Source organism: Zingiber officinale, chromosome 6B, assembly GCF_018446385.1.
Source record: "Zingiber officinale cultivar Zhangliang chromosome 6B, Zo_v1.1, whole genome shotgun sequence".
Lineage (NCBI taxonomy): Eukaryota > Viridiplantae > Streptophyta > Magnoliopsida > Zingiberales > Zingiberaceae > Zingiber > Zingiber officinale.
In genome coordinates this window covers 76518037-76532903 of record NC_055996.1, presented here as the reverse complement: position 1 = coordinate 76532903, position 14867 = coordinate 76518037, and the positions used below count along the sequence as shown (strand labels likewise).

Sequence of the window (14867 nt, the reverse complement as noted above, 5' to 3'; positions counted from 1 at the left end):
TGCAGCACACACTTATATATATGCGTGTATTGTCTACGTATACTAGATAGATAATTAGTAATTAGTATTTGGTAAAAATAAAAGTTGAATAAACAAATTCTTTAAATTTGAATATTTTTAACTAAGAGATGACGTGTTGCTCATCTTCAATTCTAATTTTCAAAAATAGCTCCTACACAAAATTTATTAGCATCTAATTCAAAAATTAAATCAAAATAAAACAACAATTGGGTTCGATTTTAGCCACCTTGAATTTAATCGAATGGACCAATAATTCAAATAACAAAATGGATGAAATTGAAATTAAATCAAAATAAAACAACAATTGGGTTGGATTTTAGCCACCTTGAATTTAATCGAATGGACAGTTTCACTGGTGGTCGCCTGTAGGAGAAGAGTCAGCTGCTGGCGATGATAATATGCAAGTAGAATAGGAAGGATGACGGTTAGGGGTTGAACTGAATATTTATTCAAAGATGTAATTGATGGTTAATAGGTGTGTGTGCGAGTGTAAATATATGTTTTTTTTGGAGCATTTCTTAAGCTCGTATGAGTTTTGGACTATCTCTTTTATCATGGTTCACCAATAATATAAGTATAATTAAAAAAAGAATTTGTCCTCACAGGGTGCCTAGTTAGTTAGAGGATGACAGATTTATTACAATGGGATAGAAATCGAATCTTGAATTAATTTTGTTTTTTTGGCCTTTCCTAGGGCCTGAGGTGGCTGCTTGCTTGGCCTCATAGAAGGTCCAGATATGGATATAAAGCTTCAAAGGATATTATAAACAAGTAAAAGTTCAGATAATTAGTAGAACAGGTAGTGTAAAGTGTTTCTTAAACAGAAGGTCGGGAAATGTTCCGGGGACATGTTTCATGTCTTTTCTTATCTGTTTTGTAACTTGATATCAAAAGAATAATCATTATAAAAATCCTAATGCAAGTTATGACATAATCTGAAATCATTTCTGAAGAGTATAGCTAGTGGTCGCAAGTAGGATATCCATTTCAATTGTGTTCGACAAGGGGTTTATTGTGACTAGGACATTGGAGCCTACATGTCTTTGAATCACCCACATAGAAAGGTAGAACCACACTGCTAACCACCAAACATCATCCAATCCACAAAGGAACTGTCCAAGTAAAATCTAAACCAAATAGCTGTCAGATATCTTCCTATTGCAATCTCACATGTTTTGTTCCCTTTGAAGAAAGTCTTGAAAGATACATCTCTGGTCATGAGTTCCCTGTTCTACAATTTAAGTAGACCAGTCCATTGTTCATTCCAAGCACATTCTAGTTTCAGCATCTCTAGCTTTTTCTTCGAACATCAACTTTTAGCCATGTTGAGTCCCAAGAGGCTTGTTGAGAAGGCAAAGAAGGGTCTGCCCTTGATGAGATCAAATAGTCGATCGAGTTGTTGCGATTTCAACAACATATTGGTTGCTGACAAAGGCCATTTTGTGGTGTACACTATGGACGATGCAAGATTCGTTGTGCCATTATCATTTCTCAAGAGCTGTATTTTTCAAGAGCTCCTCAAGGTTTCAGCGGAGGAGTTCGGATTACCTGGAGAGGGGCCAATCACCCTGGCCTGCAGTGGAGTTTTCCTGGAGTATGTAGTCTCCTTGCTCAAGAGAAGCTTGTCTAGAGATGTGGAGTTGGCTTTGTTTGTCTCTATCGATGCAAACCGGTGCTCCGATTCCTCGTTGGTTGGCCTTGGTTGTGACCAACAACGAGTAGTAGTATGACAAATTTGAATAGTTTATGAAATAGAAATCACTATGTAGAGAGATTTAACCATAGAGAGGAACCGTTGTGCGTTTTTGTACCTCTTGTTCAGGGAAAAATTTGAGCCCTGTTTAACTTCATTGAGGTATTGTCCATATGTAAACGGTAATAATTCAGTTTTTCTTTCTTTTTCCTCAAAACGTTTCCAAATATTTAGATCAGTCCAAGCCATATAATGTCATAAATTGTTCTGCTCTGCCCCACACTATAGTCGAGTTAGTACTCAAGTCGAGTTAGTACTCAAGTGGTAGAGTTGTTTCATTGAATTGTTTTGCTCCTCGTCCATACTTAACGGCTTCCTGCCAAGCACTAGTCTTACACTGAACACTAGTTTAAATTGAATGTTATGAACATGCTTGTACCCACATGGGATCAAATTTACAGCCAGGGTTGCCCTAAATTTAGGTGACTCATGTGCGTGTACGACTTGCACATGCTAAAGATAAATTAATTAGGGCAAAGATTTCCCAAGTGAATCGACCAATAATTTTCCACTTGAGCCTACTTGTTAAATTGGGTAACTAATACATTAATAAATGACTCGAAATGGTCGGACATTAATGGCGGATCCGTAACCGCTCAAATGGCAACGATGACAAAAGATAGATTATGACCTAGACAGACCGAGAAAGTAAATGACTTTTATTCAGTCATTAATTTAATTATAAATCAGAACCTATATAAGCAGCTCCTATTTAGGTAGAAGATTAAGAAAATAAAATTTCATCTAACTTCTTCTCCCACCTGTTCCATCTCTCTACTAAGCAATTAGCTCGTTGACTCTTTTTTGCTTCCCTGTGATAGCATTTGAGTACATAATCAATTCACCATAAACAATAAGTGCTTAGTCGAACTGGTCAATTCATCCCAAACAACCAATGCTTGGTCGAACTATTATATCATAAGAAATAGTCACTCAATGTAACCTTAAAGTACTGTCGGAATGGATGAATTTGTTTCAAAAAAAAATTAGATCTAAAATAGGCATTGACAAAACTCAACTCAGATTCTCACTCAAACTCGACTCGGTACTCGACCTCATCTCTTAACCCCTCAACAGTTAATACTTAGGTCACTCAGTTAACATTCGAGTCACTCAATACTTAGATCACTCAGTCGACACTCGAGTCACTCGATAGTCACAATTATTAATAGTCAAATCAGTTATATGAATACCGACGGATACACACTTTTGAATTGACTTAGTGTGCGGTCGAGGTAAAGTATTTTTTTTTCCTTTATGATGATATTGTCTCATTTGGATGTTTATAGTTTATTAACAATGGTCTTGTAAGATACAATAACCCGAAATTCCAAGTTTTGTTGCAAATTTAGATATTCTAGCTTAAAAATTGGATTTGTTTTTTTTATATAAAGGCGAAGGATTACTTTGAACAATTGATTGCGAAAACAAAAAGTACTTAAACTAAGCTTCCTTGCATTCATTGACTTGGATTTTTCTGCAAATATAAGAAGGGAGTTTTGCCTAGCACTTACAAGGAAGTTATACATGGACAGGATGACTCTACAATGTCAAATATAAAGTTCAAAGGATATTTGATGTTGGACGATAGAATATGATTATCCTACTAACCATATTGATTTTGTTAGTTTGAAAACAATCTTCTAAAATCTATTGATTTAGAAGAATACCAAGACATAGGTAAAAGAGAAATAAATGGCACAACCGAAAATATTATTTATTCAAAATCTTCCTCTAACATTAACTAGACATTGTTTAAATAAATAAATAACCCTAAGATCAAGAAAAAAATTCTAACAAAAGAAAAAAAATCCTACTGACTATAAATCTTAAAAACTCTAAACAGACTCAAGATAAGAAATACAAAAGAAGAAAATAACTTTAAAAAAGACAATATTCAAATCCTCCTGTATTAGTTGCCTCCTGTTGAAAAAAATTTGTACTTGAGTTGAGTTTAGAGAAGTATTAGATGGTAACCCAGTAGGAAACATCCTCTGACATTAAATTAGCAAAAAGCAAAATCTACCAATAGTTAGCTGAACTTTCAGCTCCTTATCAAAATCGATTGAATCTATATAATTTTCATAAAGGTGTGCAAGAACTTCACAATCAGTTCCAGTCCAGAATTGATGAGATTCAAGGTTAGATCTTAATTTCTCATGGTTCTAAATTTCTCCATTGACTGTTATAGCAATTGACTTGTCTTCATTGTACAGTGGTTGATCTTTGGATGCAGGTGTAGAAACCAAAATGGCCAAACATTGGTGTGCAATGTAGAAATTCTTAAAACAATACAAACTGCTAATACCTCAAGATAATTTTGATGTGATCAACCAAATCAGGTTAGGTCTTATTGATTTTTAACCCTGTATCTAAGTGTGCAGGAACTTAAGAGTATAGGAAGTCGAGCGAAAGACACGGCTAGCGAGAAGGATGGCATGGGAGAAAGTCGACAAGCTCGGTGCATCTGAGGAACGAGGTGATGCGGAACAGTGTGCGGGTGGACGAGAAGGAGACGCGCAACGTTTCTGAGGGACAAAAAGCTGGAACGGAAGATTGCTCGAAGGTTAGAAGTTGAGTTCGGGTGAGCCCTATTCTGGATGGCTGAGATCACCCAAGAGAGCGAAGCTGGAGCGGAAGACTCGGACCAAGGCGAGCGGAACCGGAACGGAAGATCGGGACCGAAAGTCAATAGGATGTTGACTTTCTTGGTCCGGGCGCCCGACCCAAATCTGGGTGCCTGGACTCGCCAGACTCCGGGTACCCGAAACCAGGGTGCTCGGACCAGGATTTTTATCCAAAACGCGTCAAACACGATCCGTTGTGACGGGGATAAAGTTTATCTCTCTCCAGGCCCCTGGAACCCTTCTAGGTGCCCCGACCAGGGCTATAAATATTGCCCTGGTGCCATAAGCTAAAGACAAGACTTGTAATTGAATCCTCTTGAGTTCTATTCTATAATTGAGTGTATTAACTGCTATAAAGAGACTTTTCCGCCTAAAGGAGAGATTAGTGCACTTTCAACTTCCTTGGATTAACAATCTCCCTAGTTGTAACCAAGTAAATCCCTCCTGCCTCTTCTTTTAATCTCTTATTTTTATTTATGCAAGTGCTCTTTTTAATTAATCTATAAAAGTTCGAGGAAGGTTCGGTTTTTGATTGCAAGGCTATTCACCCCCTTTAGCCGGCCGCCCAAGGGTCCTTCAATTGATATCAAAGCGAGGTTCGCTTCAGGAGAACTAACCGTCGAACGAAGCACACGAGATAGCTGAACCGAGCATTTAGCCACCGAAGTTCGAGGGGGAGTTCGTGAGCTGGAAGAAAAAGATGGATGTATTCTTTAAAACTGATTTCGATTTTCTTTTAATAATGAAATTTGATTTTGTAGCATCTGAGGGCAAAGAAGAATACCAATGGATGAAGAAGGAGTAGGCCAATTTCGTGGCAAACGATAAAGCAGAGTTTCATCTGTTGAGTGTCTTACCGTCACAAGAAGTCAACTAGATCAGAGTCTACGAATCTGCCAAGGAGCTCTGGGAGAAATTCCTGGAACTATATGAAGGAACCTCAAAGGCAAAACTCGCGAGGCAGTATCTGCTCAAAAACCATATTAGCAACATCAAACTAGAAGAAAGTGAAATTGTTGCACACCTTCACTCAAAAATCAAGGAGCTCATCATTGGACTCACAAATCTCTGAGAAAAGGTAAACAACCGAGATTTGCTAAAGTACACGCTTAACACATTCCCTAGAAATACTGAATGGGCATCATTAGTAGATGCTTATTATATATCTAAGGATCAAGAATTAACTACTTTAGAAGAATTGTTTTCAACTTTTGAAGTTCATGAAACAAGATGTCCAGATCTGAAGAAGGAGCCAAAGCACAACATTGCCTTAAAGGCAAAAATGGATGAACGAGACATTGAATCTTCTCTCAACAATGATGAAACAACGCTCGTGGTAAGAAAATTTTAAAAATTATTTAAATCTAATAGATTTAATCAAGTGTAGGATAAAAGAAGAAGAAGAAAAATAAGGTGCTACCACTACGATGAAGAAAGACATGTGAAAGATAACTGCCCTAAATTAAAAAGTAAAGACAAGAACAAGGAAAAGAACAAGAAGTCAGCTCAGCCCAAGTATAATCTAAAGGCGATGTGGGACGAAACGTCGTCCGAATAGGAGATCAAAACCCTCATCGGACTTGCGCTAGTGGCAAGTCACCAAGAAGACAGAGACGAAGCAAGCTCGTCTAAAATGAGCATCGATGAAGGGAGAGCGACATCAGAAGAAAGTAGCACCTCAGGGGGAGATTTTGATCACGGGATCGACAAGGTAAGTCAGGTACGGTTTCTTCCTCTTAGCAAATTATTTTAGTTCGTAAAACTGTTATCGAAAAGTTGTTGTAAGTTAGAAAAAGAAAATAAGGAACTAAAATCAAACTTAGCTAAATCTTGTCGATTAGAAGATTTTGATAAAATGAAGTTGGAAAATGATAAATTAAAAATAGAAATAGAAAATTTGAAAAATTGTGCATGCTCACATATTACAAGATATAATAGTTTAAATTAGCACTTTAGATATCACAAGGACTAAATTAGAAAATTATCAAAGAAGTATATACCTAAGAAATTTTTAATTAACTAGTAGGAAGGAACCTATATTGGGTTTCAAAATAATATTTAGATTAAATTTTAAAATTCTAGCTTTCAGAGAGAAAATTAAATGTTTAATTTCTTTAAGAGGTTTTGTCTAGAAAGTGGTTGTTGTTTCAATAATCAAGAAGGTCTAGTTCCTCGGCACAGCCTGGAAGCCAATTAATGAAATGAATGTTTAATTGACTAATTGTTAAGCATTTAAATTAACTAATGCTTTCAATGTTTGTCAAAAATTCTATCAGAAATTATTTAGAATATTTTTTAATTTCATCACTTATATTTTTTTTATAGTTAGAAAATTTTTTCAAAGTGTTTTCTTTTGACTCAAATTTTTGAGCTTACACTTTAATATTTTTCTGAATTTTTTCCCTTAGGGTTTAAATTTTCGAAAGTCATTTTAATAGTACCCCATTTTTAATGTGATTAAAATGGGAGTAGTAGTAAAGATTAAGTCTAGGGGAGGGGTAGCATAATAATTTTAAATTTTGGACTTACATTTAGTACTTGTAATTTTTTTTGCAAAAAATATAATTGCTACTTGTTTATGGTTTACCCTAACTGAACTTGGGGTTATCACATCAAAAAGAAAGAGATTGTTAGTACCCAAGGTAGTTTTGATGTGATCAACTAAGTCAGGTTAGGTCCTGTTGATTTTTAACCCGGTGTCTAAGTGTGCAGGAACTTAGGAGCATAGGAAGTCGAGTGAAAGATGCAGCTAGCGAGAAGGATGAAATGGGGAAAGTCGACGAGCTCAGTGCGTCCGAGGGACGAGGTGCTGCGGAAGAGTATGCGGGTGGACGTGAAGGAGGCGCGCGACATTTCCGAGGGACGAGAAGTCGAAGCAGAATATTACTCGAAGGTCGGAAGTTAGGTTCGGGTGAGCCCTATTCCGGATGGCCAAGATCATCCAAGCAAGCGGAGCCGGAGCAGACCCGGACCAAGGCGAGCGGAACCAGACCGGAAGATCGGGACCGAAAGTCATGGGATGTTGACTTTCTTGGTCCAGGCGCACGGACCTAGTCCGGGCGCCTAAACTCATCGGACTCCGGGCGCACGGAACCCTTCTGGGTGCTTAAACCAGGATTTTTATTCGAAACGCGTCAAACATTATCTGTTGTGATGGGGATAAAGTTTTATCCCTCTCTAGGCGCCTGGAACCCTTCCAAGCACCCTAACCAGAGCTATAAATACAGCCTTGCTCCCAGAAGCTAAAGACGAGACTTGTAATTGAATCCTCTTGAGTTCCGTAATTGAATGTATTAACTACTGTAAAGAGGTTTCTCCACCAGAAGGAGAGATTAGTGCGCTTTCAACTTCCTTGGATTAACAACCTTCCCAGTTGTAATCAAGTAAATTCCTCATGCCTCTTCTTTTAGTCTCTTATTTTTATTTATGCAAGTGTTCTTTTTAATTAAGCTATACAAGTTCGAGAAAGGTTCGGTTTAAATTTTGGACTTACATTTTGTACTTGTAATTTTTTTTGCAAAAAATATAATTGCTATTTGTTTATGGTTTACCCTAACTTAACTTGGGTTTGATCACATCAAAAAGAAGGAGATTGTTAGTACCCCCAAGGTAGTTTTGATGTGATCAACCAAGTCAGGTTAGGTCCTGTTCGTTTTTAACCCGGTGTCTAAGTGTGCAGGGACATAGGAGCATAGGAAGTCGAGCGAAAGAAGTAGCTAGCGAGAAGGATGGCATGGGGAAAGTCGACGAGTTCAGTGCGTCCGAGGGATGAGATGCTGCGGAAAAGTATGCGGGTGGACGAGGAGGCGCGCGACATTTTTGAGGGACGAGAAGCCGAAGTAGAATATTGCTCGAAGGTCGGAAGTTGGGTTCGGGTGAACCCTATTCCGGATGGCCAAGATCATCCAAGCAAGCGGAGCAAGAGCCGGAGCGGAAGACCCAGGACCAAAGCGAGCGGAACTGGACTAGAAGATCGGGATCGAAAGTCAACAAGATGTCGACTTTCTTGGTCCAGGCTCACAGACCTAGTCCGGGCGCCCAAACTCACCGGACTTCGGGCGCCCGGAACCCTTCTGGGTGCCTGGATCAGGATTTTTATCTGAAACACGTCAAAGATTATTCGTTGTAACAAGGATAAAGTTTTATCCCCCTCTAGGCGCCTGGAACCCTTCCTGGCGCCCCGACCAGAGCTATAAATACAGCTCTGGTCGCAGAAGCTAAAGACAAAACTTGTAATGGAATCCTCTTAAGTTCTATAATTGAATGTATTAACTGCTATAAAGAGGCTTCTCTACCAAAAGGAGAGATAAGTGCGCTTTCAACTTCCTTGAGTTAACAACATCCCCAGTTTTAATCAAGTAAATTCCTCATGCCTCTTCTTTTAATCTCTTATTTTTATTTATGCAAGTGTTCTTTTTAATGAAGCTATAAAAGTTCGAGAAAGGTTCGGTTTTTTATTGCAAGGCTATTCCCCCCCCCCCCCCCCCCCTCAAGTCGGCCTCCCAAGGGTCCTTCACAAACCACTCCAATCATGGACTCTATGTGTTAACCTCAGAGAGAGTTCAATGATACGAGATCTCTTGGCATGTGAGGTATCAATGCATCTAAGAATTGCAAGAATTCTGCACATGGCAAGGACTTTGCTACTCGCTCTGGCACTGTGATCTACGTCGAAAACAGAAGGAAAATAAGGGAACCTGCTAAGACTGAGGAAAGACCGTTTGAACACCCAATTAAGTTGGGATTTGATTGGGTATATATGCCTAAGTTTAATATTAAACCCTAGGTATACTAATTACCGTAAACTCTTCTTGCCGCTAACCCTCTCCCGATTTTCCCGTCTACTGTCCCTTTGAAGCCGTGTCGCCTCATCGCCAGCGATTCGATGCCACCCTTTGCCAGAGCAAATTAGAGCCAGCCAGTACCTCCTCCTACGTACCCAATAACGACACCAAAAAAAGAAAGAGGCAAGTATAACCTTCTAAGTAGGTATGGGTTTGCAAAGGAGGGATTAGATGTAGGCGGCCCAACCAATTCCGAATGGGTCCTTGATCGTCATGGAGTTTTTCCCCACCTTTATTTTCTCTATTTTGGATTTGGGAGACGGTGGTTGATTCATTTTGAAGGTTGTTGGGTTATGTCGTAAGGGATTTGAGTGGACGGAACATATTTGGGAATGTCGAAAGATTTTGGTGCTTTTGTGTTGCTTGACGAAATGCTCCTTTGTATGCTGAATTTAATTACGGGAGTGGAGGCTTTGGTTGGATGATGTTTAGATTCTTTTTTGTGTGCTAGTGGTTCTTGCGTTGGGGGTGGAATTCTCAACAAATTTAAGAAGGTTGTGAATTGTTTTGATGTTGGTTCTGTTATGGTAAGTGGTAACTCATTTCTATTGCAGTTCTTGTTCCTTCAAGATAGCTTTGAAATTTGGATGGGAAATGGTGAACTAATTTTGATGTTGTCCTTGATTCTTGGTATAAAATACCGAAAATGGGTGCAACACCTTAAGGGAATTTTTTGAAATTTTTAAAAATTTTTCGAGAATTTTTCGGAGTTCGTATGGACGAGTTTAAGGGGATAAAAACAGGGCCCAGGAAAGCCTGTTTAGGCTACTCAATTTAAGCGGGGAAATGCTTGATTTTCCTTATTATTTCCTTTTCTTTTCTTTTTATTTTTTTATTTCTTTTTCTTTCTTCCCTCCGCCGATCCGTTTCTTCCCTGCGTGCCGAACCTGTGCCTGTGCCCGTGCCCTAACCGACGCCGTTTCTCCTTCCCCACACGATTAAAGCCATCGCCTCTGCCCGATCCCCTTTCCTCTTCCTCCCTCTCACGGCGTGGATCATCTCCTTTTTTTTCCCCGACAAATCTCCCTCACGGGTTCCCCTCGCGCCGATCGCCGCGAGCTCATCGCTGGTAGCAATCTTCCTCTCCCGAGCTCTGTCGAAGTCAATTGCCAGTTGTTTCCCTCGCGCCGCCCTTGGTCGCCACGGCCGACATCAGACGCTAGCCAACGAGCACCACCCGATCCTCTCTTTCACCGATGGTTTCTTCTTCCTTCCTCGGCCATCTCTGCACGGGTGCATCCCGACTCCATTGCAGCTGCGCATGCCCTAGCATTGAGCCTTCTCCGTGCATCTCTGCCTGAAGTCGCCATCTAGACCGGTGGTCCTTGCGAGCAGCTAACCCCATCGAACTCCTCTCGGCTGTCAAGCCCTCGACTACTGCTGTGGTCGGGTCCTAGTTGTGCCTTCTGTTCTCGGCGCACAACGCACACGAATGTGTATGCTGATTACATCATTGTTGGGGTAAACACCAGCCTTCTGCCATCGCCAAAGAACTACCACCAACAGGAGATTAGGGGTAACGATTTTTTCCTATCTAAGTTATTTCATGCAGATGATTTAAGCAAGTTGAATGTGAATTTGGAGATTTATGGGTGTATTAATTGTGGATTGAGGTGTTGATTTGAAGGGACAATGATTTCACCCTCTCCGATTATCATTATCAACAGTAAGAACCTTCAGACAAAGTTCCCGGCAATAGGCTTTTCTGGTTGTGAGTCATCAGCGGAGTATCCTGCTACCGACGATCACATTGGAGCTTCGCTTGGTCTCGACCACTGTTACTAATGTGAGGATGCTCCGTTAGTGAGGCAACATCAGGGTGCACTGGAATTGGGTGAGTTTTAGAGTTGATTTTATCCCTGCTTTGGATTTGGTAAATGATTAATGATGCTTAATAAATTTAGGTGTTAAGAGATAATGGATGTATTGAGTGAAGATAAATGAAGTTTCCTAATTGAATTAGGAATTTGGTTTAGCTATTAGATACGTGTTGGTATAGCTAATTATACGTTTGATATACAGGACTTTGATTCAAGACGGGCTCCTCGACGTAGGATTTCTGGATACGATCTTCTTTTGAGGCGGGTACCTTGACTTATCATTGATAATGTCATATTGATATGTTTAGTAGGTTATAATCTTTAGTAATGATTATGTTCATCTTTGCTTCGATTGGTCACTACCCGATACCTGTTACATGCTCGTTTTGTATACTTATTATGCACTTCATGTTAGTACCTAGTTGATTATACATGCTTATAGGGGTAGTGACACAACCATGTATTATTATGTTCAGGATCTAGTTTTTTATACCTTATCTGATCTGTGTACCTTTGATTTGGTTCATGGTCCTATGGTACACATTTTACATATATATGGATATTGCTATGCTGTTCAGGATTTTGCCATGCTTAGTGTCATGCATCATCTTACATGATTGCATGCTGTGCGATAGTCAGCTCCATTATTGTTGAGCACATAGCCAGTTACATGGATCTGTACACATCACCACTCATGGGTTAGTGGTATATCAGGCAGGTGTGTGGCAGTTCTGCTATTAGGCTCCGCTGGTCCGGTGACTCAGCGTGGTAGCCGGCAGACAGTTCTGCTCTGTTAGGCTCCACTGGTTTAGTGTAGCAGCGTGGTAGCCGGCAGATGGTTGGACTTTGTTAGGCTCTGTTGGTCCGCTCATGGGTAGTGCGACGCAGCGTGGTAGCCGACAGAGATTCCTCCCTGTCATCGTGTACCGGGAGATGAGAGCATTGTGCTCCCCCACTTATGATTTGGGATAGGAGGATAGGTGTACTCTGATAGTATCCCGTCCACTCGGTCACTCATCAGGAGCAGTGATGGAAGGGTGCACGGTTGTCACAGCCCTACCCACTCGGTCTCACCATCGTGTGTGAGATGGCTAACTGGCGTCAGGGGTGACTAGGACCCATCATTGGCATCATACGCATTTATGCATTTACTGATTATGTTTGTTGCACTTATATGCTTTCGTATTCTTCTTCTTTCATGGTATCAGAGTCAAAGCTCTTCTTCTTTCACGACACTCTCGGAGACACTCCTCGAGTCCTTTTCTATTAGTTTCTTCAAGTTTTGTGGATCTCACACCCACGAATCGCTAAATTCTAGATTTGTTGGAATCCCCCGTGGACACTATTTTTTTCAGGTACTAGGTTATTTATGGAGTCGCTTGGAGTATTCTGCCTACCGGTTCCCACGTCACATCAGAAGACCTGCCTCCACTTATGTTTATTTCTATTTTGTGTATTTAGCTTTGTGTTTTGGTTTTGTTTCAGGAGTGTTGTTTTGTTATGTGGTGTAAGCCTAGCCGGCTAGCAGTCTTTGTTTTTAGTTTGTATATGTTCTCCATTGTATTTTTGCTGTGTTTGGTTCTGGTATAGCCGAGTGGGCTGTTAGTTTTACATATAACTGCGTGGTTGTGTTTTTATTGTATCAGCCGAGTAGGCTTCATATAAACTGCGTGGTTGTGTGTATATTCCAACCGCTTGTGGCTGAGGTATATTGTGCATGTAGAAATGATTCAGATTGTCACGCGTACAAGGGAGATGCTGCTAGAATTTCCTCTGGCGGGGACTCCTCTGGGGCGTGATAATTAAGTGGTATCAGAGCCAAGTTGGCAATACTTGTTCGTATATCGTGTTACGGATTTCGAGATTTATCTGATACCAATTTATTTGGTATCAGAGCACGGTTTACGAGTCTTATAACCTGTGTTTCGGATTTCTTGTTTTAGTTTTCTCGATGTGATTTTTTCGAGTTTGGGAACAGGCAGCAGCAGGATATCTCAAAGCTATAGGAGGTATGTTGGTATATTGTTATCATATACTTCTGTTAGTGTATGCATTGTTGACTATGATAGTTATGACATGTATTAACACTTTTTATTTAGTACCTGTCTGGTTGTTGTAGCACATATTACATGTGATGGATTAATCACTGATCATGGTCGACCCAAATAGAGATCAAGGACTACAGTCTCTGGTGATTTTTTATATCATACCACCAGTAGTTTTAGCTTATGTTACTACTAGTTGGTTAAGAGATGGAGGCACATACCAGCCTCTGCTATTATTAGCTGTGTAGTGGATGGTACCTACATATTCATGTTGACTTAGCCAGTGGAATATCATTTTTATCTTAGTTAATTTTATCAGTAGATAATTGATTTATTTTTGATAGATCAGTCAGTAGAAGTCTGATTTACACTTGTGGATTTGGTAGTCGTGGATCGATATACCTTAGTTACTTGTGGAGGATTAATGTATTCTTGATTAGTTAGTAGATGATCAATTTAGCTTTGTTGGTCCGATCAGTAGAGGACCATTATACTCTATTTTTAGAGGTTCGAATCTTTGGGTTATTTGTGCTTAGTTAGGTATCTAGAGCACATTTGAGTACATGTTTTGTACTGACGTGGAAAAGACTGAATTAACTGTATACCATTGACGATTTGGGTCAGTCTATAGATGATCGATGTATCCTATTCCATGTGTACTTTAATTTTTGACTGTATGTACCTAGTTGGATAACTTAGAAGGTAGCATAGGGAATGTCAGGTTGATTGAGTTATATATGCTGATTATTCATATCTATGTTGCATGTACATATGATTGTTATGTGTTGTAGGAGTCCTGTGGTAGGCTGTCCATTTGCAAGTAGTATTTGTATACATGTTCCGATATGATTATTGTAGGTTCCTAGTGGATTATAGCTATGTAGTTAGGTGTACGTGCCTGATTTTATTATTGAAGGTATCATGTCAATTAAATCTGTGTTATGGTATGTGTACATGTGTTTGGGGTATTATGGGAGGTATCTTGTTGATTATATTTGTTCTGTGTGTACACTCGTGTCTATTATGATTTGTTGGAAGTATTACGTTGATTATACTCTTGGCATAGGTGTATATATGTTAGGTGAGTATTGTTTGAGGTATATTATCGATTATACCTACGTTGATTTATGCACACGGGTTCGGTATGTATTGTTGGAGGTATCACGCTGATTTATACCTGTGATATGAGTGTGTTGGGTGTGTACTGATTGGAGGATTATGTCGATCATATCTATGTTGTGTGTACACGTGTGCCAGGTGTATTGTTGGTGGCATCATGATGATTCTACCTATGTTGAAGGTAGGATGTTGAGTGTCTACAGTATGTCATTTGTTGTATTACCCTCTCAACTAATTCTCCTATTGGTGGGTGACCCACTAGGATGTTGATAGAGTTGACGATGAATTTGATTTGCTTACTAGGTTGTTATACCCTTGGCTGCCCACAGTGATATGTGGTTGAGTGATCTCGTGCAGTCTTTAATTGGAAAGTTAGAGGTCTTGTTCACTTGTGGAATGTTTTGGAGGAGCGTTGCTCCCATATATTATGGATTGTTTGTGATGGAGCGTTACTCCCACATATTTTGGATTTGCTTGTGGTGGAGCGTTGCTCCCACATATTTTGGGTTGTTTGTGGTGGAGCGTTGCTCCCACATATTATGGACTGTTTGTGGTGGAGCGTTGCTCCTACATATTTTAGATTGTGGTGGTGGAGCGCTGCTCCCATATAAGTTGCCTTGTTGGTGGTAGAGCATTGC

The 14867-nt window shown here is 39.8% G+C and overlaps 1 protein-coding gene and 1 long non-coding RNA gene across 2 annotated transcripts; both read left to right on the top strand.

The window, feature by feature from the left end:
* The first annotated feature begins 1239 nt into the window (after positions 1–1239).
* Positions 1240–1893, top strand: LOC121990309 (auxin-responsive protein SAUR64-like). Its single transcript, XM_042544466.1, has one exon. The coding sequence runs from the start codon at positions 1344–1346 to the stop codon at positions 1749–1751; it is 408 nt and encodes a 135-aa protein (XP_042400400.1). The 5' UTR covers positions 1240–1343; the 3' UTR covers positions 1752–1893.
* An 8192-nt stretch (positions 1894–10085) lies between these two features.
* Positions 10086–11331, top strand: LOC121990308. Its single transcript, XR_006114544.1, has 3 exons — positions 10086–10761; positions 10873–11079; positions 11268–11331. It is a non-coding gene; the product is annotated as an uncharacterized LOC121990308 (long non-coding RNA).
* The last annotated feature ends 3536 nt before the right edge of the window (positions 11332–14867 follow it).

Coding starts and splice junctions, on each gene's coding strand:
- LOC121990309 (XM_042544466.1), top strand. CDS start 1,344: ATGTTGAGTCCCAAGAGGCTTGTTGAGAAGGCAAAGAAGGGTCTGCCC.